Source organism: Pseudopodoces humilis, chromosome 1 (assembly GCF_049639895.1).
Source record: "Pseudopodoces humilis isolate 2021_Gansu_Grassland_sample_001 chromosome 1, ASM4963989v1, whole genome shotgun sequence".
NCBI lineage: Eukaryota > Metazoa > Chordata > Aves > Passeriformes > Paridae > Pseudopodoces > Pseudopodoces humilis.
In genome coordinates, this window is record NC_142200.1 from 139,598,851 (window position 1) to 139,626,068 (window position 27,218).

The 27,218-nt window shown below is 54.0% G+C and overlaps 6 protein-coding genes across 6 annotated transcripts; all 6 read left to right on the forward strand.

Moving 5' to 3' along the window:
• The first annotated feature begins 1,070 nt into the window (after nucleotides 1-1,070).
• Nucleotides 1,071-3,572, forward strand: LOC148185241 (inositol 1,4,5-trisphosphate receptor-interacting protein-like 1). The gene is made up of 4 exons (XM_088054625.1): nucleotides 1,071-1,412; nucleotides 1,545-1,829; nucleotides 1,950-2,097; nucleotides 2,224-3,572. Exons 1-4 carry the CDS (start codon nucleotides 1,071-1,073, stop codon nucleotides 3,570-3,572), a joined length of 2,124 nt encoding a protein of 707 aa, XP_087910751.1.
• A 1,604-nt stretch (nucleotides 3,573-5,176) lies between these two features.
• Nucleotides 5,177-7,680, forward strand: LOC148185242 (inositol 1,4,5-trisphosphate receptor-interacting protein-like 1). The gene is made up of 4 exons (XM_088054676.1): nucleotides 5,177-5,518; nucleotides 5,651-5,935; nucleotides 6,058-6,205; nucleotides 6,332-7,680. The coding sequence occupies exons 1-4, from the start codon at nucleotides 5,177-5,179 to the stop codon at nucleotides 7,678-7,680; spliced, it is 2,124 nt and encodes a 707-aa protein (XP_087910802.1).
• A 1,604-nt stretch (nucleotides 7,681-9,284) lies between these two features.
• LOC148185243 (inositol 1,4,5-trisphosphate receptor-interacting protein-like 1) lies at nucleotides 9,285-11,783 on the forward strand. The gene is made up of 4 exons (XM_088054744.1): nucleotides 9,285-9,626; nucleotides 9,759-10,043; nucleotides 10,164-10,311; nucleotides 10,435-11,783. The coding sequence occupies exons 1-4, from the start codon at nucleotides 9,285-9,287 to the stop codon at nucleotides 11,781-11,783; spliced, it is 2,124 nt and encodes a 707-aa protein (XP_087910870.1).
• Nucleotides 11,784-13,518: 1,735 nt separating this feature from the next.
• On the forward strand, nucleotides 13,519-15,891 carry LOC148185244 (inositol 1,4,5-trisphosphate receptor-interacting protein-like 1). The gene is made up of 4 exons (XM_088054800.1): nucleotides 13,519-13,705; nucleotides 13,787-14,148; nucleotides 14,269-14,416; nucleotides 14,543-15,891. The coding sequence occupies exons 1-4, from the start codon at nucleotides 13,519-13,521 to the stop codon at nucleotides 15,889-15,891; spliced, it is 2,046 nt and encodes a 681-aa protein (XP_087910926.1).
• Nucleotides 15,892-17,495: 1,604 nt separating this feature from the next.
• Nucleotides 17,496-19,991, forward strand: LOC148185245 (inositol 1,4,5-trisphosphate receptor-interacting protein-like 1). The gene is made up of 4 exons (XM_088054860.1): nucleotides 17,496-17,837; nucleotides 17,970-18,254; nucleotides 18,375-18,522; nucleotides 18,643-19,991. Exons 1-4 carry the CDS (start codon nucleotides 17,496-17,498, stop codon nucleotides 19,989-19,991), a joined length of 2,124 nt encoding a protein of 707 aa, XP_087910986.1.
• A 1,604-nt stretch (nucleotides 19,992-21,595) lies between these two features.
• Nucleotides 21,596-24,091, forward strand: LOC148185246 (inositol 1,4,5-trisphosphate receptor-interacting protein-like 1). Its single transcript, XM_088054936.1, has 4 exons — nucleotides 21,596-21,937; nucleotides 22,070-22,354; nucleotides 22,475-22,622; nucleotides 22,743-24,091. Exons 1-4 carry the CDS (start codon nucleotides 21,596-21,598, stop codon nucleotides 24,089-24,091), a joined length of 2,124 nt encoding a protein of 707 aa, XP_087911062.1.
• Nucleotides 24,092-27,218: the final 3,127 nt, after the last annotated feature.

Here is a 27,218-nt window from a genome sequence, read left to right on the forward strand (position 1 = left end):
CCCTTGCACATGCTGGCCATTTCACAGGGGCTCTGAAGCTGTCCCTGGCAGCTCTGGCTGGGCAGGGACCAAGCAAGAGGCACCACTGCTGTGCATCCTTTTGTGTTCACTGGGGAACGCAATTCAGTGAGGATCCTGCCTGATCCCAGACACTCTGCAGGGCTTTGGCGCCACAGAAACCAACTTGTTGGGCATGCGGAAGGAGCACTGTGCTCTGTTGACAGTGGGAGCTGCCCACTGGAAATCACCCCCCCGTCACCTGCTCATCACCCCTGGGAAACTGGGCAATCAAGGTCCTCTCGCAGTGGCACAGCAGGAACTGAGATCCTGCCATGGAGAAGCCCCATGTCAGCAGCAGCAGATTCACCACTGCAACCCCGAGGACAGTCACTCAGGTGCCAAGAGCACCCCCACAAGCACACATGTCAGCACCAAGGCAAGCGATTCCATCTCAGAGCAGGAGATTTCCCGGTGCAAAGCCTTCACGGGCCTTGTCACCCAATTTCAGATCGAAAAGCTTTTGGGGGGCTTCTGCCCGTTTATTCAAGCGAGCCGCCGGGGCTCCATTATGACCCGTCGGTGTGCTCTTTGCGTGGGTCACGTCTTTGCTTGCCCGGGGCCATTTTGAGTCCCAGGGCTGGGGTAGAGATGGAGGGCGGGGCTGGTCTGGCCGGGATGCACTCTGTCACCTGTGACATCACAGCACCTGTGTCACAATGGGTGCAGCTAGCAACATTAGGAGCAGGTGACGCTGGCCCAGTACAGCCTCGGCGAGCGGCGAGTGTGCGCGCAGACGGGAGGCTGTGCTGAACGCCGAAGGAGGAGGCCGACGGCAGAAACGCGAGTACCCGGGCAGCCGGGTCTCAGCGGGCATCCAGAGGCCAGGCTCTGGCAGGAGCACCTTTGCCAGGGCGCGGTGCTGCTGCCGGGCCAGCGGCACAGGCCTTGCAGCCTGCCAGCTGCCCGGCCCCCTCTTGCCTGTTTTCATTTCCCCGGGGGCTCCTGTCCCCATTTCCCTTATCAGTACCCCCTTCCCATCCCCACTTGAGCCCTGCAAAGCACCTGAGGCCATGCTGGCCACGGCATTTCTCCTCTTGCTTGCGCAAGGCCTCATCCAGTACCCGCAGCGGGCCGGGGACGGGCTGGATGAGGCCACACGGGAGCGCATGCAGCAGCGTGCTGAGCATCTGAACCAGCAGATGGCTCAGCTGCTTGAGGAGCTGGAGCAGAAGAACCTGGAGCAGAGTGGTGGCGCCTGGGGAGCCCTGCTGGTCTGGCAGTTCTGGGCTCTAACTGGAATCGTGGTCCTTCTCGTGGCACTGTGGTTTGGACTCGGGAAAATCAGACGCAATCCCGACAACAGTGGCATCAAGGAGAGGTCCAGCAGCAACTTGGTGGAGGAAGAAGAAGAAGTCGAAGGAGAAGAAGGAGGAGAAGAAGAAGAAGGAGGAGACACCATTGTTGCAGAGAAAGAAATAGAAAGCACCCATGTGGAAGAAGGCACTAAGGATGGAAATGAAGAAGGCAGCAACGTTGATGCAAAGGCAGAAAGCAGTGCTGGAAATGAGGCAGAAGAAGGCAATGAGGACGCAACAGAAGGAGTAAACCAGGCTGAGAAGTTTGAGGAAGCCAACGCAGCTGGAAATGAGGAAGAAGATAAAGAAGAAGGCGGAGGCAACACAGCGGCAGAGAGAGAAATCAAAAGCAACGATGCAAATGTGGAAGAAAACACGATGGATGAAAATGAAGAAGGCAGCACCATTGATGTAAAGGCCGAAAGCAGCGCTGGAAATGAAGCAAAAGACGGCAATGATGATGCAAAAGAAGGAGTAAACCATGGTGAGAATTTTGAGGAAGCCCATGCTGCTGGGAAGGAAGAGGAAGATAAAGAAGAAGAAAAAGAGGAAGAAGAAGAAGATAAAGAAGAAGGACACAACATCGTTGCAAAGGAAGAAATCGAAAGCAACGATGCAAATGTGGAAGAAGACAATAAGGATGGAAATGAAGAAGGCAGCAACATTGATGTAAAGGCCGAAAGCAGCGCTGGAAATGAAGCAAAGGACGGCAATGATGATGCAAAAGAAGGAGTAAACCATGGTGAGAATTTTGAGGAAGCCCATGCTGCTGGGAAGGAAGAAGAAGATAAAGAGGAACAAGAAGAAGAAGAAGAAGAAGAAGAAGAAGAAGAAGAAAAAGGAGGACACAGCACTGTTGCAAAGGAAGAAATCGAAAGCAACGATGCAAAAGTGGAAGAAGACAATAAGGATGGAAACGAAGAAGGCAACAACGTTGATGCAAAGACAGAAAGCGGTGCTGGAAATGAAGCACAAAAAGGCAACGATGGTGCAAAGGAAGAAGTAAACCGTGGTTTAAAGGAGGGCGAGGAAGCCAATGCTGCCGGACTCGAAGAAGACAAACGGGATGCAAAGAGAGAAGACCACAATATCAAGGGGAACCTTGGAAGGCCTTTAGAGGAGCGCATAGAGTTGCATGTAGTGGACCTGGACAAAGGTTGCTCGCTGGTAATGGAGCTGATGGACAAGCTGAGAGACATCTTTGGACAAGACTTTTCCAACTGTTTCTACCCGGTGCCACAACAAGCCATCGGAGTGGGCAGCGCCTTTGAAGGCTGGAGTCCCCATGCACAAGATGTTGTGTACCGCGTGCTTGTACCCCTGAGTCCCCCTCCAGGACACGCTTTCCACCTGGAGCTGGACGCCGCAGGGCTGCTCCAGAGGAACTCCTGTGTCCGTGTGGAGCTGCTGTGCACCTGCAGAGGGGAGCAGCTGCGGGAGGACATGCTGTGCTTCCTCCACCACTCCGAGGAGGAGCTGAGAAGGAAGCAGGACCCCAGCCTCCTGCAGACCCTGTGCACTGGCTCCTACCTAGACGTGGAGAAAACTGTCCAGTGGTTCTACCGATTTGTGAGAGCAGCCCGGCTGCTTTTGCCTGCGTCCTGCCACTGGCAGTTAATGTTGCAGCCCTGCAGCCGCTCCTGTAAATTTCAGCTCAGCAAAGACACAGAAAGCTTCACGGTGGAGGTGATCTTTGGGGTGCGGCAAGGAGACACAGATATCTTTGTGGGCAGCCAGCCTACAGAAGTAGGCGCGCCAAGCACAACGTGGCGCGAGACTTACGCCGTGGCAGAGGCAAAATTCTTCAGGCACATTGCCGGGCAGGCTCCCCAGGACAGCTGGCACTGCAAGTGCCTGCACTTCCTCAGCTGCTTCCCGATGGGCGTAGGTTTTTCCAGCTACACCTTGAAGACTGTGGTGATGCACCTCCTGAGCACCGTACCCCCGACACGCTGGGGCAGGAGGGACTTCCGTCAGCGACTGATGGATATCCTGAAGTACCTGCGGTGCTCGCTGGAGACAAAGCAACTTCACCACTTTGTCGTGGGCAATGAGAAGTTTCCCAAGGAGATCAAACTGCCCTCCGGCTTGCGGCTGGCTCAATCCCCCAACCTCTTTCAGCCCCTGGCGAGCAGCCCGGATGCCCACACGAAGGCCGTGCAGGAGTACATCCGCCTGCTGCATCGGCTCAAACAAGTGCTGATCTACGGCCATTGAAAGGGATCTTCCTGCACGGAGCTGTGCTCGTGGGGCCTCTTGGCAGACCCTGTAGACATTAACCTCCCGTAGTTAGTGCATTTTTACAGTACATGTTAACCCCCCATAGTTAGTACATTTACTATAGGTATTACAGCCCCGTAATTAGTGCTTTTACCATATGTGTTAGGACCCTCTAGTTAGTGAAAGTACCAGGTCGATTGCGACACTTTAGGTGGCGCTTTTCCTGTAGATAGTAATGCCCCCTAGTTAGTGAATTCAACGTTCCAGACCCTTCTTTGTTATTGTTTCAATAAATGCATTTCTTCCTTAAATGGACTGTGCAAGCTCTTCTTGAATTCCAGCAGACCTAGAATACTGGCAAATTCCACTAGTGGTGAATTTGTGACTGGCTGGGAGTAGGCCCTGTTATTAGCAAGCCTTTGGAACAAAGGCACACCATTCTCTCTCCACATTGCTCCTCTCAATGCTCTCCCAGGTGCAGAAGCCACTGAAGACCCTGGTGGCTCCAAAGATGAGGTTTGCCCTGTGTTCCCCTTGCACATGCTGGCCATTTCACAGGGGCTCTGAAGCTGTCCCTGGCAGCTCTGGCTGGGCAGGGACCAAGCAAGAGGCACCACTGCTGTGCATCCTTTTGTGTTCACTGGGGAACGCAATTCAGTGAGGATCCTGCCTGATCCCAGACACTCTGCAGGGCTTTGGCGCCACAGAAACCAACTTGTTGGGCATGCGGAAGGAGCACTGTGCTCTGTTGACAGTGGGAGCTGCCCACTGGAAATCACCCCCCCGTCACCTGCTCATCACCCCTGGGAAACTGGGCAATCAAGGTCCTCTCGCAGTGGCACAGCAGGAACTGAGATCCTGCCATGGAGAAGCCCCATGTCAGCAGCAGCAGATTCACCACTGCAACCCCGAGGACAGTCACTCAGGTGCCAAGAGCACCCCCACAAGCACACATGTCAGCACCAAGGCAAGCGATTCCATCTCAGAGCAGGAGATTTCCCGGTGCAAAGCCTTCACGGGCCTTGTCACCCAATTTCAGATCGAAAAGCTTTTGGGGGGCTTCTGCCCGTTTATTCAAGCGAGCCGCCGGGGCTCCATTATGACCCGTCGGTGTGCTCTTTGCGTGGGTCACGTCTTTGCTTGCCCGGGGCCATTTTGAGTCCCAGGGCTGGGGTAGAGATGGAGGGCGGGGCTGGTCTGGCCGGGATGCACTCTGTCACCTGTGACATCACAGCACCTGTGTCACAATGGGTGCAGCTAGCAACATTAGGAGCAGGTGACGCTGGCCCAGTACAGCCTCGGCGAGCGGCGAGTGTGCGCGCAGACGGGAGGCTGTGCTGAACGCCGAAGGAGGAGGCCGACGGCAGAAACGCGAGTACCCGGGCAGCCGGGTCTCAGCGGGCATCCAGAGGCCAGGCTCTGGCAGGAGCACCTTTGCCAGGGCGCGGTGCTGCTGCCGGGCCAGCGGCACAGGCCTTGCAGCCTGCCAGCTGCCCGGCCCCCTCTTGCCTGTTTTCATTTCCCCGGGGGCTCCTGTCCCCATTTCCCTTATCAGTACCCCCTTCCCATCCCCACTTGAGCCCTGCAAAGCACCTGAGGCCATGCTGGCCACGGCATTTCTCCTCTTGCTTGCGCAAGGCCTCATCCAGTACCCGCAGCGGGCCGGGGACGGGCTGGATGAGGCCACACGGGAGCGCATGCAGCAGCGTGCTGAGCATCTGAACCAGCAGATGGCTCAGCTGCTTGAGGAGCTGGAGCAGAAGAACCTGGAGCAGAGTGGTGGCGCCTGGGGAGCCCTGCTGGTCTGGCAGTTCTGGGCTCTAACTGGAATCGTGGTCCTTCTCGTGGCACTGTGGTTTGGACTCGGGAAAATCAGACGCAATCCCGACAACAGTGGCATCAAGGAGAGGTCCAGCAGCAACTTGGTGGAGGAAGAAGAAGAAGTCGAAGGAGAAGAAGGAGGAGAAGAAGAAGAAGGAGGAGACACCATTGTTGCAGAGAAAGAAATAGAAAGCACCCATGTGGAAGAAGGCACTAAGGATGGAAATGAAGAAGGCAGCAACGTTGATGCAAAGGCAGAAAGCAGTGCTGGAAATGAGGCAGAAGAAGGCAATGAGGACGCAACAGAAGGAGTAAACCAGGCTGAGAAGTTTGAGGAAGCCAACGCAGCTGGAAATGAGGAAGAAGATAAAGAAGAAGGCGGAGGCAACACAGCGGCAGAGAGAGAAATCAAAAGCAACGATGCAAATGTGGAAGAAAACACGATGGATGAAAATGAAGAAGGCAGCACCATTGATGTAAAGGCCGAAAGCAGCGCTGGAAATGAAGCAAAAGACGGCAATGATGATGCAAAAGAAGGAGTAAACCATGGTGAGAATTTTGAGGAAGCCCATGCTGCTGGGAAGGAAGAGGAAGATAAAGAAGAAGAAAAAGAGAGGAAGAAGAAGAAGATAAAGAAGAAGGACACAACATCGTTGCAAAGGAAGAAATCGAAAGCAATGATGCAAATGTGGAAGAAGACAATAAGGATGGAAATGAAGAAGGCAGCAACATTGATGTAAAGGCCGAAAGCAGCGCTGGAAATGAAGCAAAGGACGGCAATGATGATGCAAAAGAAGGAGTAAACCATGGTGAGAATTTTGAGGAAGCCCATGCTGCTGGGAAGGAAGAAGAAGATAAAGAGGAACAAGAAGAAGAAGAAGAAGAAGAAGAAGAAGAAGAAGAAAAAGGAGGACACAGCACTGTTGCAAAGGAAGAAATCGAAAGTAACGATGCAAAAGTGGAAGAAGACAATAAGGATGGAAACGAAGAAGGCAACAACGTTGATGCAAAGACAGAAAGCGGTGCTGGAAATGAAGCACAAAAAGGCAACGATGGTGCAAAGGAAGAAGTAAACCGTGGTTTAAAGGAGGGCGAGGAAGCCAATGCTGCCGGACTCGAAGAAGACAAACGGGATGCAAAGAGAGAAGACCACAATATCAAGGGGAACCTTGGAAGGCCTTTAGAGGAGCGCATAGAGTTGCATGTAGTGGACCTGGACAAAGGTTGCTCGCTGGTAATGGAGCTGATGGACAAGCTGAGAGACATCTTTGGACAAGACTTTTCCAACTGTTTCTACCCGGTGCCACAACAAGCCATCGGAGTGGGCAGCGCCTTTGAAGGCTGGAGTCCCCATGCACAAGATGTTGTGTACCGCGTGCTTGTACCCCTGAGTCCCCCTCCAGGACACGCTTTCCACCTGGAGCTGGACGCCGCAGGGCTGCTCCAGAGGAACTCCTGTGTCCGTGTGGAGCTGCTGTGCACCTGCAGAGGGGAGCAGCTGCGGGAGGACATGCTGTGCTTCCTCCACCACTCCGAGGAGGAGCTGAGAAGGAAGCAGGACCCCAGCCTCCTGCAGACCCTGTGCACTGGCTCCTACCTAGACGTGGAGAAAACTGTCCAGTGGTTCTACCGATTTGTGAGAGCAGCCCGGCTGCTTTTGCCTGCGTCCTGCCACTGGCAGTTAATGTTGCAGCCCTGCAGCCGCTCCTGTAAATTTCAGCTCAGCAAAGACACAGAAAGCTTCACGGTGGAGGTGATCTTTGGGGTGCGGCAAGGAGACACAGATATCTTTGTGGGCAGCCAGCCTACAGAAGTAGGCGCGCCAAGCACAACGTGGCGCGAGACTTACGCCGTGGCAGAGGCAAAATTCTTCAGGCACATTGCCGGGCAGGCTCCCCAGGACAGCTGGCACTGCAAGTGCCTGCACTTCCTCAGCTGCTTCCCGATGGGCGTAGGTTTTTCCAGCTACACCTTGAAGACTGTGGTGATGCACCTCCTGAGCACCGTACCCCCGACACGCTGGGGCAGGAGGGACTTCCGTCAGCGACTGATGGATATCCTGAAGTACCTGCGGTGCTCGCTGGAGACAAAGCAACTTCACCACTTTGTCGTGGGCAATGAGAAGTTTCCCAAGGAGATCAAACTGCCCTCCGGCTTGCGGCTGGCTCAATCCCCCAACCTCTTTCAGCCCCTGGCGAGCAGCCCGGATGCCCACACGAAGGCCGTGCAGGAGTACATCCGCCTGCTGCATCGGCTCAAACAAGTGCTGATCTACGGCCATTGAAAGGGATCTTCCTGCACGGAGCTGTGCTCGTGGGGCCTCTTGGCAGACCCTGTAGACATTAACCTCCCGTAGTTAGTGCATTTTTACAGTACATGTTAACCCCCCATAGTTAGTACATTTACTATAGGTATTACAGCCCCGTAATTAGTGCTTTTACCATATGTGTTAGGACCCTCTAGTTAGTGAAAGTACCAGGTCGATTGCGACACTTTAGGTGGCGCTTTTCCTGTAGATAGTAATGCCCCCTAGTTAGTGAATTCAACGTTCCAGACCCTTCTTTGTTATTGTTTCAATAAATGCATTTCTTCCTTAAATGGACTGTGCAAGCTCTTCTTGAATTCCAGCAGACCTAGAATACTGGCAAATTCCACTAGTGGTGAATTTGTGACTGGCTGGGAGTAGGCCCTGTTATTAGCAAGCCTTTGGAACAAAGGCACACCATTCTCTCTCCACATTGCTCCTCTCAATGCTCTCCCAGGTGCAGAAGCCACTGAAGACCCTGGTGGCTCCAAAGATGAGGTTTGCCCTGTGTTCCCCTTGCACATGCTGGCCATTTCACAGGGGCTCTGAAGCTGTCCCTGGCAGCTCTGGCTGGGCAGGGACCAAGCAAGAGGCACCACTGCTGTGCATCCTTTTGTGTTCACTGGGGAACGCAATTCAGTGAGGATCCTGCCTGATCCCAGACACTCTGCAGGGCTTTGGCGCCACAGAAACCAACTTGTTGGGCATGCGGAAGGAGCACTGTGCTCTGTTGACAGTGGGAGCTGCCCACTGGAAATCACCCCCCCGTCACCTGCTCATCACCCCTGGGAAACTGGGCAATCAAGGTCCTCTCGCAGTGGCACAGCAGGAACTGAGATCCTGCCATGGAGAAGCCCCATGTCAGCAGCAGCAGATTCACCACTGCAACCCCGAGGACAGTCACTCAGGTGCCAAGAGCACCCCCACAAGCACACATGTCAGCACCAAGGCAAGCGATTCCATCTCAGAGCAGGAGATTTCCCGGTGCAAAGCCTTCACGGGCCTTGTCACCCAATTTCAGATCGAAAAGCTTTTGGGGGGCTTCTGCCCGTTTATTCAAGCGAGCCGCCGGGGCTCCATTATGACCCGTCGGTGTGCTCTTTGCGTGGGTCACGTCTTTGCTTGCCCGGGGCCATTTTGAGTCCCAGGGCTGGGGTAGAGATGGAGGGCGGGGCTGGTCTGGCCGGGATGCACTCTGTCACCTGTGACATCACAGCACCTGTGTCACAATGGGTGCAGCTAGCAACATTAGGAGCAGGTGACGCTGGCCCAGTACAGCCTCGGCGAGCGGCGAGTGTGCGCGCAGACGGGAGGCTGTGCTGAACGCCGAAGGAGGAGGCCGACGGCAGAAACGCGAGTACCCGGGCAGCCGGGTCTCAGCGGGCATCCAGAGGCCAGGCTCTGGCAGGAGCACCTTTGCCAGGGCGCGGTGCTGCTGCCGGGCCAGCGGCACAGGCCTTGCAGCCTGCCAGCTGCCCGGCCCCCTCTTGCCTGTTTTCATTTCCCCGGGGGCTCCTGTCCCCATTTCCCTTATCAGTACCCCCTTCCCATCCCCACTTGAGCCCTGCAAAGCACCTGAGGCCATGCTGGCCACGGCATTTCTCCTCTTGCTTGCGCAAGGCCTCATCCAGTACCCGCAGCGGGCCGGGGACGGGCTGGATGAGGCCACACGGGAGCGCATGCAGCAGCGTGCTGAGCATCTGAACCAGCAGATGGCTCAGCTGCTTGAGGAGCTGGAGCAGAAGAACCTGGAGCAGAGTGGTGGCGCCTGGGGAGCCCTGCTGGTCTGGCAGTTCTGGGCTCTAACTGGAATCGTGGTCCTTCTCGTGGCACTGTGGTTTGGACTCGGGAAAATCAGACGCAATCCCGACAACAGTGGCATCAAGGAGAGGTCCAGCAGCAACTTGGTGGAGGAAGAAGAAGAAGTCGAAGGAGAAGAAGGAGGAGAAGAAGAAGAAGGAGGAGACACCATTGTTGCAGAGAAAGAAATAGAAAGCACCCATGTGGAAGAAGGCACTAAGGATGGAAATGAAGAAGGCAGCAACGTTGATGCAAAGGCAGAAAGCAGTGCTGGAAATGAGGCAGAAGAAGGCAATGAGGACGCAACAGAAGGAGTAAACCAGGCTGAGAAGTTTGAGGAAGCCAACGCAGCTGGAAATGAGGAAGAAGATAAAGAAGAAGGCGGAGGCAACACAGCGGCAGAGAGAGAAATCAAAAGCAACGATGCAAATGTGGAAGAAAACACGATGGATGAAAATGAAGAAGGCAGCACCATTGATGTAAAGGCCGAAAGCAGCGCTGGAAATGAAGCAAAAGACGGCAATGATGATGCAAAAGAAGGAGTAAACCATGGTGAGAATTTTGAGGAAGCCCATGCTGCTGGGAAGGAAGAGGAAGATAAAGAAGAAGAAAAAGAGGAAGAAGAAGAAGATAAAGAAGAAGGACACAACATCGTTGCAAAGGAAGAAATCGAAAGCAATGATGCAAATGTGGAAGAAGACAATAAGGATGGAAATGAAGAAGGCAGCAACATTGATGTAAAGGCCGAAAGCAGCGCTGGAAATGAAGCAAAGGACGGCAATGATGATGCAAAAGAAGGAGTAAACCATGGTGAGAATTTTGAGGAAGCCCATGCTGCTGGGAAGGAAGAAGAAGATAAAGAGGAACAAGAAGAAGAAGAAGAAGAAGAAGAAGAAGAAGAAAAAGGAGGACACAGCACTGTTGCAAAGGAAGAAATCGAAAGCAACGATGCAAAAGTGGAAGAAGACAATAAGGATGGAAACGAAGAAGGCAACAACGTTGATGCAAAGACAGAAAGCGGTGCTGGAAATGAAGCACAAAAAGGCAACGATGGTGCAAAGGAAGAAGTAAACCGTGGTTTAAAGGAGGGCGAGGAAGCCAATGCTGCCGGACTCGAAGAAGACAAACGGGATGCAAAGAGAGAAGACCACAATATCAAGGGGAACCTTGGAAGGCCTTTAGAGGAGCGCATAGAGTTGCATGTAGTGGACCTGGACAAAGGTTGCTCGCTGGTAATGGAGCTGATGGACAAGCTGAGAGACATCTTTGGACAAGACTTTTCCAACTGTTTCTACCCGGTGCCACAACAAGCCATCGGAGTGGGCAGCGCCTTTGAAGGCTGGAGTCCCCATGCACAAGATGTTGTGTACCGCGTGCTTGTACCCCTGAGTCCCCCTCCAGGACACGCTTTCCACCTGGAGCTGGACGCCGCAGGGCTGCTCCAGAGGAACTCCTGTGTCCGTGTGGAGCTGCTGTGCACCTGCAGAGGGGAGCAGCTGCGGGAGGACATGCTGTGCTTCCTCCACCACTCCGAGGAGGAGCTGAGAAGGAAGCAGGACCCCAGCCTCCTGCAGACCCTGTGCACTGGCTCCTACCTAGACGTGGAGAAAACTGTCCAGTGGTTCTACCGATTTGTGAGAGCAGCCCGGCTGCTTTTGCCTGCGTCCTGCCACTGGCAGTTAATGTTGCAGCCCTGCAGCCGCTCCTGTAAATTTCAGCTCAGCAAAGACACAGAAAGCTTCACGGTGGAGGTGATCTTTGGGGTGCGGCAAGGAGACACAGATATCTTTGTGGGCAGCCAGCCTACAGAAGTAGGCGCGCCAAGCACAACGTGGCGCGAGACTTACGCCGTGGCAGAGGCAAAATTCTTCAGGCACATTGCCGGGCAGGCTCCCCAGGACAGCTGGCACTGCAAGTGCCTGCACTTCCTCAGCTGCTTCCCGATGGGCGTAGGTTTTTCCAGCTACACCTTGAAGACTGTGGTGATGCACCTCCTGAGCACCGTACCCCCGACACGCTGGGGCAGGAGGGACTTCCGTCAGCGACTGATGGATATCCTGAAGTACCTGCGGTGCTCGCTGGAGACAAAGCAACTTCACCACTTTGTCGTGGGCAATGAGAAGTTTCCCAAGGAGATCAAACTGCCCTCCGGCTTGCGGCTGGCTCAATCCCCCAACCTCTTTCAGCCCCTGGCGAGCAGCCCGGATGCCCACACGAAGGCCGTGCAGGAGTACATCCGCCTGCTGCATCGGCTCAAACAAGTGCTGATCTACGGCCATTGAAAGGGATCTTCCTGCACGGAGCTGTGCTCGTGGGGCCTCTTGGCAGACCCTGTAGACATTAACCTCCCGTAGTTAGTGCATTTTTACAGTACATGTTAACCCCCCATAGTTAGTACATTTACTATAGGTATTACAGCCCCGTAATTAGTGCTTTTACCATATGTGTTAGGACCCTCTAGTTAGTGAAAGTACCAGGTCGATTGCGACACTTTAGGTGGCGCTTTTCCTGTAGATAGTAATGCCCCCTAGTTAGTGAATTCAACGTTCCAGACCCTTCTTTGTTATTGTTTCAATAAATGCATTTCTTCCTTAAATGGACTGTGCAAGCTCTTCTTGAATTCCAGCAGACCTAGAATACTGGCAAATTCCACTAGTGGTGAATTTGTGACTGGCTGGGAGTAGGCCCTGTTATTAGCAAGCCTTTGGAACAAAGGCACACCATTCTCTCTCCACATTGCTCCTCTCAATGCTCTCCCAGGTGCAGAAGCCACTGAAGACCCTGGTGGCTCCAAAGATGAGGTTTGCCCTGTGTTCCCCTTGCACATGCTGGCCATTTCACAGGGGCTCTGAAGCTGTCCCTGGCAGCTCTGGCTGGGCAGGGACCAAGCAAGAGGCACCACTGCTGTGCATCCTTTTGTGTTCACTGGGGAACGCAATTCAGTGAGGATCCTGCCTGATCCCAGACACTCTGCAGGGCTTTGGCGCCACAGAAACCAACTTGTTGGGCATGCGGAAGGAGCACTGTGCTCTGTTGACAGTGGGAGCTGCCCACTGGAAATCACCCCCCCGTCACCTGCTCATCACCCCTGGGAAACTGGGCAATCAAGGTCCTCTCGCAGTGGCACAGCAGGAACTGAGATCCTGCCATGGAGAAGCCCCATGTCAGCAGCAGCAGATTCACCACTGCAACCCCGAGGACAGTCACTCAGGTGCCAAGAGCACCCCCACAAGCACACATGTCAGCACCAAGGCAAGCGATTCCATCTCAGAGCAGGAGATTTCCCGGTGCAAAGCCTTCACGGGCCTTGTCACCCAATTTCAGATCGAAAAGCTTTTGGGGGGCTTCTGCCCGTTTATTCAAGCGAGCCGCCGGGGCTCCATTATGACCCGTCGGTGTGCTCTTTGCGTGGGTCACGTCTTTGCTTGCCCGGGGCCATTTTGAGTCCCAGGGCTGGGGTAGAGATGGAGGGCGGGGCTGGTCTGGCCGGGATGCACTCTGTCACCTGTGACATCACAGCACCTGTGTCACAATGGGTGCAGCTAGCAACATTAGGAGCAGGTGACGCTGGCCCAGTACAGCCTCGGCGAGCGGCGAGTGTGCGCGCAGACGGGAGGCTGTGCTGAACGCCGAAGGAGGAGGCCGACGGCAGAAACGCGAGTACCCGGGCAGCCGGGTCTCAGCGGGCATCCAGAGGCCAGGCTCTGGCAGGAGCACCTTTGCCAGGGCGCGGTGCTGCTGCCGGGCCAGCGGCACAGGCCTTGCAGCCTGCCAGCTGCCCGGGCCCCTCTCTTGCCTGTTTTCATTTCCCCGGGGGCTCCTGTCCCCATTTCCCTTATCAGTACCCCCTTCCCATCCCCACTTGAGCCCTGCAAAGCACCTGAGGCCATGCTGGCCACGGCATTTCTCCTCTTGCTTGCGCAAGGCCTCATCCAGTACCCGCAGCGGGCCGGGGACGGGCTGGATGAGGCCACACGGGAGCGCATGCAGCAGCGTGCTGAGCATCTGAACCAGCAGATGGCTCAGCTGCTTGAGGAGCTGGAGCAGAAGAACCTGGAGCAGAGTGGTGGCGCCTGGGGAGCCCTGCTGGTCTGGCAGTTCTGGGCTCTAACTGGAATCGTGGTCCTTCTCGTGGCACTGTGGTTTGGACTCGGGAAAATCAGACGCAATCCCGACAACAGTGGCATCAAGGAGAGGTCCAGCAGCAACTTGGTGGAGGAAGAAGAAGAAGTCGAAGGAGAAGAAGGAGGAGAAGAAGAAGAAGGAGGAGACACCATTGTTGCAGAGAAAGAAATAGAAAGCACCCATGTGGAAGAAGGCACTAAGGATGGAAATGAAGAAGGCAGCAACGTTGATGCAAAGGCAGAAAGCAGTGCTGGAAATGAGGCAGAAGAAGGCAATGAGGACGCAACAGAAGGAGTAAACCAGGCTGAGAAGTTTGAGGAAGCCAACGCAGCTGGAAATGAGGAAGAAGATAAAGAAGAAGGCGGAGGCAACACAGCGGCAGAGAGAGAAATCAAAAGCAACGATGCAAATGTGGAAGAAAACACGATGGATGAAAATGAAGAAGGCAGCACCATTGATGTAAAGGCCGAAAGCAGCGCTGGAAATGAAGCAAAAGACGGCAATGATGATGCAAAAGAAGGAGTAAACCATGGTGAGAATTTTGAGGAAGCCCATGCTGCTGGGAAGGAAGAGGAAGATAAAGAAGAAGAAAAAGAGGAAGAAGAAGAAGATAAAGAAGAAGGACACAACATCGTTGCAAAGGAAGAAATCGAAAGCAATGATGCAAATGTGGAAGAAGACAATAAGGATGGAAATGAAGAAGGCAGCAACATTGATGTAAAGGCCGAAAGCAGCGCTGGAAATGAAGCAAAGGACGGCAATGATGATGCAAAAGAAGGAGTAAACCATGGTGAGAATTTTGAGGAAGCCCATGCTGCTGGGAAGGAAGAAGAAGATAAAGAGGAACAAGAAGAAGAAGAAGAAGAAGAAGAAGAAGAAGAAGAAAAAGGAGGACACAGCACTGTTGCAAAGGAAGAAATCGAAAGCAACGATGCAAAAGTGGAAGAAGACAATAAGGATGGAAACGAAGAAGGCAACAACGTTGATGCAAAGACAGAAAGCGGTGCTGGAAATGAAGCACAAAAAGGCAACGATGGTGCAAAGGAAGAAGTAAACCGTGGTTTAAAGGAGGGCGAGGAAGCCAATGCTGCCGGACTCGAAGAAGACAAACGGGATGCAAAGAGAGAAGACCACAATATCAAGGGGAACCTTGGAAGGCCTTTAGAGGAGCGCATAGAGTTGCATGTAGTGGACCTGGACAAAGGTTGCTCGCTGGTAATGGAGCTGATGGACAAGCTGAGAGACATCTTTGGACAAGACTTTTCCAACTGTTTCTACCCGGTGCCACAACAAGCCATCGGAGTGGGCAGCGCCTTTGAAGGCTGGAGTCCCCATGCACAAGATGTTGTGTACCGCGTGCTTGTACCCCTGAGTCCCCCTCCAGGACACGCTTTCCACCTGGAGCTGGACGCCGCAGGGCTGCTCCAGAGGAACTCCTGTGTCCGTGTGGAGCTGCTGTGCACCTGCAGAGGGGAGCAGCTGCGGGAGGACATGCTGTGCTTCCTCCACCACTCCGAGGAGGAGCTGAGAAGGAAGCAGGACCCCAGCCTCCTGCAGACCCTGTGCACTGGCTCCTACCTAGACGTGGAGAAAACTGTCCAGTGGTTCTACCGATTTGTGAGAGCAGCCCGGCTGCTTTTGCCTGCGTCCTGCCACTGGCAGTTAATGTTGCAGCCCTGCAGCCGCTCCTGTAAATTTCAGCTCAGCAAAGACACAGAAAGCTTCACGGTGGAGGTGATCTTTGGGGTGCGGCAAGGAGACACAGATATCTTTGTGGGCAGCCAGCCTACAGAAGTAGGCGCGCCAAGCACAACGTGGCGCGAGACTTACGCCGTGGCAGAGGCAAAATTCTTCAGGCACATTGCCGGGCAGGCTCCCCAGGACAGCTGGCACTGCAAGTGCCTGCACTTCCTCAGCTGCTTCCCGATGGGCGTAGGTTTTTCCAGCTACACCTTGAAGACTGTGGTGATGCACCTCCTGAGCACCGTACCCCCGACACGCTGGGGCAGGAGGGACTTCCGTCAGCGACTGATGGATATCCTGAAGTACCTGCGGTGCTCGCTGGAGACAAAGCAACTTCACCACTTTGTCGTGGGCAATGAGAAGTTTCCCAAGGAGATCAAACTGCCCTCCGGCTTGCGGCTGGCTCAATCCCCCAACCTCTTTCAGCCCCTGGCGAGCAGCCCGGATGCCCACACGAAGGCCGTGCAGGAGTACATCCGCCTGCTGCATCGGCTCAAACAAGTGCTGATCTACGGCCATTGAAAGGGATCTTCCTGCACGGAGCTGTGCTCGTGGGGCCTCTTGGCAGACCCTGTAGACATTAACCTCCCGTAGTTAGTGCATTTTTACAGTACATGTTAACCCCCCATAGTTAGTACATTTACTATAGGTATTACAGCCCCGTAATTAGTGCTTTTACCATATGTGTTAGGACCCTCTAGTTAGTGAAAGTACCAGGTCGATTGCGACACTTTAGGTGGCGCTTTTCCTGTAGATAGTAATGCCCCCTAGTTAGTGAATTCAACGTTCCAGACCCTTCTTTGTTATTGTTTCAATAAATGCATTTCTTCCTTAAATGGACTGTGCAAGCTCTTCTTGAATTCCAGCAGACCTAGAATACTGGCAAATTCCACTAGTGGTGAATTTGTGACTGGCTGGGAGTAGGCCCTGTTATTAGCAAGCCTTTGGAACAAAGGCACACCATTCTCTCTCCACATTGCTCCTCTCAATGCTCTCCCAGGTGCAGAAGCCACTGAAGACCCTGGTGGCTCCAAAGATGAGGTTTGCCCTGTGTTCCCCTTGCACATGCTGGCCATTTCACAGGGGCTCTGAAGCTGTCCCTGGCAGCTCTGGCTGGGCAGGGACCAAGCAAGAGGCACCACTGCTGTGCATCCTTTTGTGTTCACTGGGGAACGCAATTCAGTGAGGATCCTGCCTGATCCCAGACACTCTGCAGGGCTTTGGCGCCACAGAAACCAACTTGTTGGGCATGCGGAAGGAGCACTGTGCTCTGTTGACAGTGGGAGCTGCCCACTGGAAATCACCCCCCCGTCACCTGCTCATCACCCCTGGGAAACTGGGCAATCAAGGTCCTCTCGCAGTGGCACAGCAGGAACTGAGATCCTGCCATGGAGAAGCCCCATGTCAGCAGCAGCAGATTCACCACTGCAACCCCGAGGACAGTCACTCAGGTGCCAAGAGCACCCCCACAAGCACACATGTCAGCACCAAGGCAAGCGATTCCATCTCAGAGCAGGAGATTTCCCGGTGCAAAGCCTTCACGGGCCTTGTCACCCAATTTCAGATCGAAAAGCTTTTGGGGGGCTTCTGCCCGTTTATTCAAGCGAGCCGCCGGGGCTCCATTATGACCCGTCGGTGTGCTCTTTGCGTGGGTCACGTCTTTGCTTGCCCGGGGCCATTTTGAGTCCCAGGGCTGGGGTAGAGATGGAGGGCGGGGCTGGTCTGGCCGGGATGCACTCTGTCACCTGTGACATCACAGCACCTGTGTCACAATGGGTGCAGCTAGCAACATTAGGAGCAGGTGACGCTGGCCCAGTACAGCCTCGGCGAGCGGCGAGTGTGCGCGCAGACGGGAGGCTGTGCTGAACGCCGAAGGAGGAGGCCGACGGCAGAAACGCGAGTACCCGGGCAGCCGGGTCTCAGCGGGCATCCAGAGGCCAGGCTCTGGCAGGAGCACCTTTGCCAGGGCGCGGTGCTGCTGCCGGGCCAGCGGCACAGGCCTTGCAGCCTGCCAGCTGCCCGGCCCCCTCTTGCCTGTTTTCATTTCCCCGGGGGCTCCTGTCCCCATTTCCCTTATCAGTACCCCCTTCCCATCCCCACTTGAGCCCTGCAAAGCACCTGAGGCCATGCTGGCCACGGCATTTCTCCTCTTGCTTGCGCAAGGCCTCATCCAGTACCCGCAGCGGGCCGGGGACGGGCTGGATGAGGCCACACGGGAGCGCATGCAGCAGCGTGCTGAGCATCTGAACCAGCAGATGGCTCAGCTGCTTGAGGAGCTGGAGCAGAAGAACCTGGAGCAGAGTGGTGGCGCCTGGGGAGCCCTGCTGGTCTGGCAGTTCTGGGCTCTAACTGGAATCGTGGTCCTTCTCGTGGCACTGTGGTTTGGACTCGGGAAAATCAGACGCAATCCCGACAACAGTGGCATCAAGGAGAGGTCCAGCAGCAACTTGGTGGAGGAAGAAGAAGAAGTCGAAGGAGAAGAAGGAGGAGAAGAAGAAGAAGGAGGAGACACCATTGTTGCAGAGAAAGAAATAGAAAGCACCCATGTGGAAGAAGGCACTAAGGATGGAAATGAAGAAGGCAGCAACGTTGATGCAAAGGCAGAAAGCAGTGCTGGAAATGAGGCAGAAGAAGGCAATGAGGACGCAACAGAAGGAGTAAACCAGGCTGAGAAGTTTGAGGAAGCCAACGCAGCTGGAAATGAGGAAGAAGATAAAGAAGAAGGCGGAGGCAACACAGCGGCAGAGAGAGAAATCAAAAGCAACGATGCAAATGTGGAAGAAAACACGATGGATGAAAATGAAGAAGGCAGCACCATTGATGTAAAGGCCGAAAGCAGCGCTGGAAATGAAGCAAAAGACGGCAATGATGATGCAAAAGAAGGAGTAAACCATGGTGAGAATTTTGAGGAAGCCCATGCTGCTGGGAAGGAAGAGGAAGATAAAGAAGAAGAAAAAGAGGAAGAAGAAGAAGATAAAGAAGAAGGACACAACATCGTTGCAAAGGAAGAAATCGAAAGCAATGATGCAAATGTGGAAGAAGACAATAAGGATGGAAATGAAGAAGGCAGCAACATTGATGTAAAGGCCGAAAGCAGCGCTGGAAATGAAGCAAAGGACGGCAATGATGATGCAAAAGAAGGAGTAAACCATGGTGAGAATTTTGAGGAAGCCCATGCTGCTGGGAAGGAAGAAGAAGATAAAGAGGAACAAGAAGAAGAAGAAGAAGAAGAAGAAGAAGAAAAAGGAGGACACAGCACTGTTGCAAAGGAAGAAATCGAAAGTAACGATGCAAAAGTGGAAGAAGACAATAAGGATGGAAACGAAGAAGGCAACAACGTTGATGCAAAGACAGAAAGCGGTGCTGGAAATGAAGCACAAAAAGGCAACGATGGTGCAAAGGAAGAAGTAAACCGTGGTTTAAAGGAGGGCGAGGAAGCCAATGCTGCCGGACTCGAAGAAGACAAACGGGATGCAAAGAGAGAAGACCACAATATCAAGGGGAACCTTGGAAGGCCTTTAGAGGAGCGCATAGAGTTGCATGTAGTGGACCTGGACAAAGGTTGCTCGCTGGTAATGGAGCTGATGGACAAGCTGAGAGACATCTTTGGACAAGACTTTTCCAACTGTTTCTACCCGGTGCCACAACAAGCCATCGGAGTGGGCAGCGCCTTTGAAGGCTGGAGTCCCCATGCACAAGATGTTGTGTACCGCGTGCTTGTACCCCTGAGTCCCCCTCCAGGACACGCTTTCCACCTGGAGCTGGACGCCGCAGGGCTGCTCCAGAGGAACTCCTGTGTCCGTGTGGAGCTGCTGTGCACCTGCAGAGGGGAGCAGCTGCGGGAGGACATGCTGTGCTTCCTCCACCACTCCGAGGAGGAGCTGAGAAGGAAGCAGGACCCCAGCCTCCTGCAGACCCTGTGCACTGGCTCCTACCTAGACGTGGAGAAAACTGTCCAGTGGTTCTACCGATTTGTGAGAGCAGCCCGGCTGCTTTTGCCTGCGTCCTGCCACTGGCAGTTAATGTTGCAGCCCTGCAGCCGCTCCTGTAAATTTCAGCTCAGCAAAGACACAGAAAGCTTCACGGTGGAGGTGATCTTTGGGGTGCGGCAAGGAGACACAGATATCTTTGTGGGCAGCCAGCCTACAGAAGTAGGCGCGCCAAGCACAACGTGGCGCGAGACTTACGCCGTGGCAGAGGCAAAATTCTTCAGGCACATTGCCGGGCAGGCTCCCCAGGACAGCTGGCACTGCAAGTGCCTGCACTTCCTCAGCTGCTTCCCGATGGGCGTAGGTTTTTCCAGCTACACCTTGAAGACTGTGGTGATGCACCTCCTGAGCACCGTACCCCCGACACGCTGGGGCAGGAGGGACTTCCGTCAGCGACTGATGGATATCCTGAAGTACCTGCGGTGCTCGCTGGAGACAAAGCAACTTCACCACTTTGTCGTGGGCAATGAGAAGTTTCCCAAGGAGATCAAACTGCCCTCCGGCTTGCGGCTGGCTCAATCCCCCAACCTCTTTCAGCCCCTGGCGAGCAGCCCGGATGCCCACACGAAGGCCGTGCAGGAGTACATCCGCCTGCTGCATCGGCTCAAACAAGTGCTGATCTACGGCCATTGAAAGGGATCTTCCTGCACGGAGCTGTGCTCGTGGGGCCTCTTGGCAGACCCTGTAGACATTAACCTCCCGTAGTTAGTGCATTTTTACAGTACATGTTAACCCCCCATAGTTAGTACATTTACTATAGGTATTACAGCCCCGTAATTAGTGCTTTTACCATATGTGTTAGGACCCTCTAGTTAGTGAAAGTACCAGGTCGATTGCGACACTTTAGGTGGCGCTTTTCCTGTAGATAGTAATGCCCCCTAGTTAGTGAATTCAACGTTCCAGACCCTTCTTTGTTATTGTTTCAATAAATGCATTTCTTCCTTAAATGGACTGTGCAAGCTCTTCTTGAATTCCAGCAGACCTAGAATACTGGCAAATTCCACTAGTGGTGAATTTGTGACTGGCTGGGAGTAGGCCCTGTTATTAGCAAGCCTTTGGAACAAAGGCACACCATTCTCTCTCCACATTGCTCCTCTCAATGCTCTCCCAGGTGCAGAAGCCACTGAAGACCCTGGTGGCTCCAAAGATGAGGTTTGCCCTGTGTTCCCCTTGCACATGCTGGCCATTTCACAGGGGCTCTGAAGCTGTCCCTGGCAGCTCTGGCTGGGCAGGGACCAAGCAAGAGGCACCACTGCTGTGCATCCTTTTGTGTTCACTGGGGAACGCAATTCAGTGAGGATCCTGCCTGATCCCAGACACTCTGCAGGGCTTTGGCGCCACAGAAACCAACTTGTTGGGCATGCGGAAGGAGCACTGTGCTCTGTTGACAGTGGGAGCTGCCCACTGGAAATCACCCCCCCGTCACCTGCTCATCACCCCTGGGAAACTGGGCAATCAAGGTCCTCTCGCAGTGGCACAGCAGGAACTGAGATCCTGCCATGGAGAAGCCCCATGTCAGCAGCAGCAGATTCACCACTGCAACCCCGAGGACAGTCACTCAGGTGCCAAGAGCACCCCCACAAGCACACATGTCAGCACCAAGGCAAGCGATTCCATCTCAGAGCAGGAGATTTCCCGGTGCAAAGCCTTCACGGGCCTTGTCACCCAATTTCAGATCGAAAAGCTTTTGGGGGGCTTCTGCCCGTTTATTCAAGCGAGCCGCCGGGGCTCCATTATGACCCGTCGGTGTGCTCTTTGCGTGGGTCACGTCTTTGCTTGCCCGGGGCCATTTTGAGTCCCAGGGCTGGGGTAGAGATGGAGGGCGGGGCTGGTCTGGCCGGGATGCACTCTGTCACCTGTGACATCACAGCACCTGTGTCACAATGGGTGCAGCTAGCAACATTAGGAGCAGGTGACGCTGGCCCAGTACAGCCTCGGCGAGCGGCGAGTGTGCGCGCAGACGGGAGGCTGTGCTGAACGCCGAAGGAGGAGGCCGACGGCAGAAACGCGAGTACCCGGGCAGCCGGGTCTCAGCGGGCATCCAGAGGCCAGGCTCTGGCAGGAGCACCTTTGCCAGGGCGCGGTGCTGCTGCCGGGCCAGCGGCACAGGCCTTGCAGCCTGCCAGCTGCCCGGCCCCCTCTTGCCTGTTTTCATTTCCCCGGGGGCTCCTGTCCCCATTTCCCTTATCAGTACCCCCTTCCCATCCCCACTTGAGCCCTGCAAAGCACCTGAGGCCATGCTGGCCACGGCATTTCTCCTCTTGCTTGCGCAAGGCCTCATCCAGTACCCGCAGCGGGCCGGGGACGGGCTGGATGAGGCCACACGGGAGCGCATGCAGCAGCGTGCTGAGCATCTGAACCAGCAGATGGCTCAGCTGCTTGAGGAGCTGGAGCAGAAGAACCTGGAGCAGAGTGGTGGCGCCTGGGGAGCCCTGCTGGTCTGGCAGTTCTGGGCTCTAACTGGAATCGTGGTCCTTCTCGTGGCACTGTGGTTTGGACTCGGGAAAATCAGACGCAATCCCGACAACAGTGGCATCAAGGAGAGGTCCAGCAGCAACTTGGTGGAGGAAGAAGAAGAAGTCGAAGGAGAAGAAGGAGGAGAAGAAGAAGAAGGAGGAGACACCATTGTTGCAGAGAAAGAAATAGAAAGCACCCATGTGGAAGAAGGCACTAAGGATGGAAATGAAGAAGGCAGCAACGTTGATGCAAAGGCAGAAAGCAGTGCTGGAAATGAGGCAGAAGAAGGCAATGAGGACGCAACAGAAGGAGTAAACCAGGCTGAGAAGTTTGAGGAAGCCAACGCAGCTGGAAATGAGGAAGAAGATAAAGAAGAAGGCGGAGGCAACACAGCGGCAGAGAGAGAAATCAAAAGCAACGATGCAAATGTGGAAGAAAACACGATGGATGAAAATGAAGAAGGCAGCACCATTGATGTAAAGGCCGAAAGCAGCGCTGGAAATGAAGCAAAAGACGGCAATGATGATGCAAAAGAAGGAGTAAACCATGGTGAGAATTTTGAGGAAGCCCATGCTGCTGGGAAGGAAGAGGAAGATAAAGAAGAAGAAAAAGAGGAAGAAGAAGAAGATAAAGAAGAAGGACACAACATCGTTGCAAAGGAAGAAATCGAAAGCAATGATGCAAATGTGGAAGAAGACAATAAGGATGGAAATGAAGAAGGCAGCAACATTGATGTAAAGGCCGAAAGCAGCGCTGGAAATGAAGCAAAGGACGGCAATGATGATGCAAAAGAAGGAGTAAACCATGGTGAGAATTTTGAGGAAGCCCATGCTGCTGGGAAGGAAGAAGAAGATAAAGAGGAACAAGAAGAAGAAGAAGAAGAAGAAGAAGAAGAAAAAGGAGGACACAGCACTGTTGCAAAGGAAGAAATCGAAAGTAACGATGCAAAAGTGGAAGAAGACAATAAGGATGGAAACGAAGAAGGCAACAACGTTGATGCAAAGACAGAAAGCGGTGCTGGAAATGAAGCACAAAAAGGCAACGATGGTGCAAAGGAAGAAGTAAACCGTGGTTTAAAGGAGGGCGAGGAAGCCAATGCTGCCGGACTCGAAGAAGACAAACGGGATGCAAAGAGAGAAGACCACAATATCAAGGGGAACCTTGGAAGGCCTTTAGAGGAGCGCATAGAGTTGCATGTAGTGGACCTGGACAAAGGTTGCTCGCTGGTAATGGAGCTGATGGACAAGCTGAGAGACATCTTTGGACAAGACTTTTCCAACTGTTTCTACCCGGTGCCACAACAAGCCATCGGAGTGGGCAGCGCCTTTGAAGGCTGGAGTCCCCATGCACAAGATGTTGTGTACCGCGTGCTTGTACCCCTGAGTCCCCCTCCAGGACACGCTTTCCACCTGGAGCTGGACGCCGCAGGGCTGCTCCAGAGGAACTCCTGTGTCCGTGTGGAGCTGCTGTGCACCTGCAGAGGGGAGCAGCTGCGGGAGGACATGCTGTGCTTCCTCCACCACTCCGAGGAGGAGCTGAGAAGGAAGCAGGACCCCAGCCTCCTGCAGACCCTGTGCACTGGCTCCTACCTAGACGTGGAGAAAACTGTCCAGTGGTTCTACCGATTTGTGAGAGCAGCCCGGCTGCTTTTGCCTGCGTCCTGCCACTGGCAGTTAATGTTGCAGCCCTGCAGCCGCTCCTGTAAATTTCAGCTCAGCAAAGACACAGAAAGCTTCACGGTGGAGGTGATCTTTGGGGTGCGGCAAGGAGACACAGATATCTTTGTGGGCAGCCAGCCTACAGAAGTAGGCGCGCCAAGCACAACGTGGCGCGAGACTTACGCCGTGGCAGAGGCAAAATTCTTCAGGCACATTGCCGGGCAGGCTCCCCAGGACAGCTGGCACTGCAAGTGCCTGCACTTCCTCAGCTGCTTCCCGATGGGCGTAGGTTTTTCCAGCTACACCTTGAAGACTGTGGTGATGCACCTCCTGAGCACCGTACCCCCGACACGCTGGGGCAGGAGGGACTTCCGTCAGCGACTGATGGATATCCTGAAGTACCTGCGGTGCTCGCTGGAGACAAAGCAACTTCACCACTTTGTCGTGGGCAATGAGAAGTTTCCCAAGGAGATCAAACTGCCCTCCGGCTTGCGGCTGGCTCAATCCCCCAACCTCTTTCAGCCCCTGGCGAGCAGCCCGGATGCCCACACGAAGGCCGTGCAGGAGTACATCCGCCTGCTGCATCGGCTCAAACAAGTGCTGATCTACGGCCATTGAAAGGGATCTTCCTGCACGGAGCTGTGCTCGTGGGGCCTCTTGGCAGACCCTGTAGACATTAACCTCCCGTAGTTAGTGCATTTTTACAGTACATGTTAACCCCCCATAGTTAGTACATTTACTATAGGTATTACAGCCCCGTAATTAGTGCTTTTACCATATGTGTTAGGACCCTCTAGTTAGTGAAAGTACCAGGTCGATTGCGACACTTTAGGTGGCGCTTTTCCTGTAGATAGTAATGCCCCCTAGTTAGTGAATTCAACGTTCCAGACCCTTCTTTGTTATTGTTTCAATAAATGCATTTCTTCCTTAAATGGACTGTGCAAGCTCTTCTTGAATTCCAGCAGACCTAGAATACTGGCAAATTCCACTAGTGGTGAATTTGTGACTGGCTGGGAGTAGGCCCTGTTATTAGCAAGCCTTTGGAACAAAGGCACACCATTCTCTCTCCACATTGCTCCTCTCAATGCTCTCCCAGGTGCAGAAGCCACTGAAGACCCTGGTGGCTCCAAAGATGAGGTTTGCCCTGTGTTCCCCTTGCACATGCTGGCCATTTCACAGGGGCTCTGAAGCTGTCCCTGGCAGCTCTGGCTGGGCAGGGACCAAGCAAGAGGCACCACTGCTGTGCATCCTTTTGTGTTCACTGGGGAACGCAATTCAGTGAGGATCCTGCCTGATCCCAGACACTCTGCAGGGCTTTGGCGCCACAGAAACCAACTTGTTGGGCATGCGGAAGGAGCACTGTGCTCTGTTGACAGTGGGAGCTGCCCACTGGAAATCACCCCCCCGTCACCTGCTCATCACCCCTGGGAAACTGGGCAATCAAGGTCCTCTCGCAGTGGCACAGCAGGAACTGAGATCCTGCCATGGAGAAGCCCCATGTCAGCAGCAGCAGATTCACCACTGCAACCCCGAGGACAGTCACTCAGGTGCCAAGAGCACCCCCACAAGCACACATGTCAGCACCAAGGCAAGCGATTCCATCTCAGAGCAGGAGATTTCCCGGTGCAAAGCCTTCACGGGCCTTGTCACCCAATTTCAGATCGAAAAGCTTTTGGGGGGCTTCTGCCCGTTTATTCAAGCGAGCCGCCGGGGCTCCATTATGACCCGTCGGTGTGCTCTTTGCGTGGGTCACGTCTTTGCTTGCCCGGGGCCATTTTGAGTCCCAGGGCTGGGGTAGAGATGGAGGGCGGGGCTGGTCTGGCCGGGATGCACTCTGTCACCTGTGACATCACAGCACCTGTGTCACAATGGGTGCAGCTAGCAACATTAGGAGCAGGTGACGCTGGCCCAGTACAGCCTCGGCGAGCGGCGAGTGTGCGCGCAGACGGGAGGCTGTGCTGAACGCCGAAGGAGGAGGCCGACGGCAGAAACGCGAGTACCCGGGCAGCCGGGTCTCAGCGGGCATCCAGAGGCCAGGCTCTGGCAGGAGCACCTTTGCCAGGGCGCGGTGCTGCTGCCGGGCCAGCGGCACAGGCCTTGCAGCCTGCCAGCTGCCCGGCCCCCTCTTGCCTGTTTTCATTTCCCCGGGGGCTCCTGTCCCCATTTCCCTTATCAGTACCCCCTTCCCATCCCCACTTGAGCCCTGCAAAGCACCTGAGGCCATGCTGGCCACGGCATTTCTCCTCTTGCTTGCGCAAGGCCTCATCCAGTACCCGCAGCGGGCCGGGGACGGGCTGGATGAGGCCACACGGGAGCGCATGCAGCAGCGTGCTGAGCATCTGAACCAGCAGATGGCTCAGCTGCTTGAGGAGCTGGAGCAGAAGAACCTGGAGCAGAGTGGTGGCGCCTGGGGAGCCCTGCTGGTCTGGCAGTTCTGGGCTCTAACTGGAATCGTGGTCCTTCTCGTGGCACTGTGGTTTGGACTCGGGAAAATCAGACGCAATCCCGACAACAGTGGCATCAAGGAGAGGTCCAGCAGCAACTTGGTGGAGGAAGAAGAAGAAGTCGAAGGAGAAGAAGGAGGAGAAGAAGAAGAAGGAGGAGACACCATTGTTGCAGAGAAAGAAATAGAAAGCACCCATGTGGAAGAAGGCACTAAGGATGGAAATGAAGAAGGCAGCAACGTTGATGCAAAGGCAGAAAGCAGTGCTGGAAATGAGGCAGAAGAAGGCAATGAGGACGCAACAGAAGGAGTAAACCAGGCTGAGAAGTTTGAGGAAGCCAACGCAGCTGGAAATGAGGAAGAAGATAAAGAAGAAGGCGGAGGCAACACAGCGGCAGAGAGAGAAATCAAAAGCAACGATGCAAATGTGGAAGAAAACACGATGGATGAAAATGAAGAAGGCAGCACCATTGATGTAAAGGCCGAAAGCAGCGCTGGAAATGAAGCAAAAGACGGCAATGATGATGCAAAAGAAGGAGTAAACCATGGTGAGAATTTTGAGGAAGCCCATGCTGCTGGGAAGGAAGAGGAAGATAAAGAAGAAGAAAAAGAGGAAGAAGAAGAAGATAAAGAAGAAGGACACAACATCGTTGCAAAGGAAGAAATCGAAAGCAATGATGCAAATGTGGAAGAAGACAATAAGGATGGAAATGAAGAAGGCAGCAACATTGATGTAAAGGCCGAAAGCAGCGCTGGAAATGAAGCAAAGGACGGCAATGATGATGCAAAAGAAGGAGTAAACCATGGTGAGAATTTTGAGGAAGCCCATGCTGCTGGGAAGGAAGAAGAAGATAAAGAGGAACAAGAAGAAGAAGAAGAAGAAGAAGAAGAAGAAGAAGAAAAAGGAGGACACAGCACTGTTGCAAAGGAAGAAATCGAAAGTAACGATGCAAAAGTGGAAGAAGACAATAAGGATGGAAACGAAGAAGGCAACAACGTTGATGCAAAGACAGAAAGCGGTGCTGGAAATGAAGCACAAAAAGGCAACGATGGTGCAAAGGAAGAAGTAAACCGTGGTTTAAAGGAGGGCGAGGAAGCCAATGCTGCCGGACTCGAAGAAGACAAACGGGATGCAAAGAGAGAAGACCACAATATCAAGGGGAACCTTGGAAGGCCTTTAGAGGAGCGCATAGAGTTGCATGTAGTGGACCTGGACAAAGGTTGCTCGCTGGTAATGGAGCTGATGGACAAGCTGAGAGACATCTTTGGACAAGACTTTTCCAACTGTTTCTACCCGGTGCC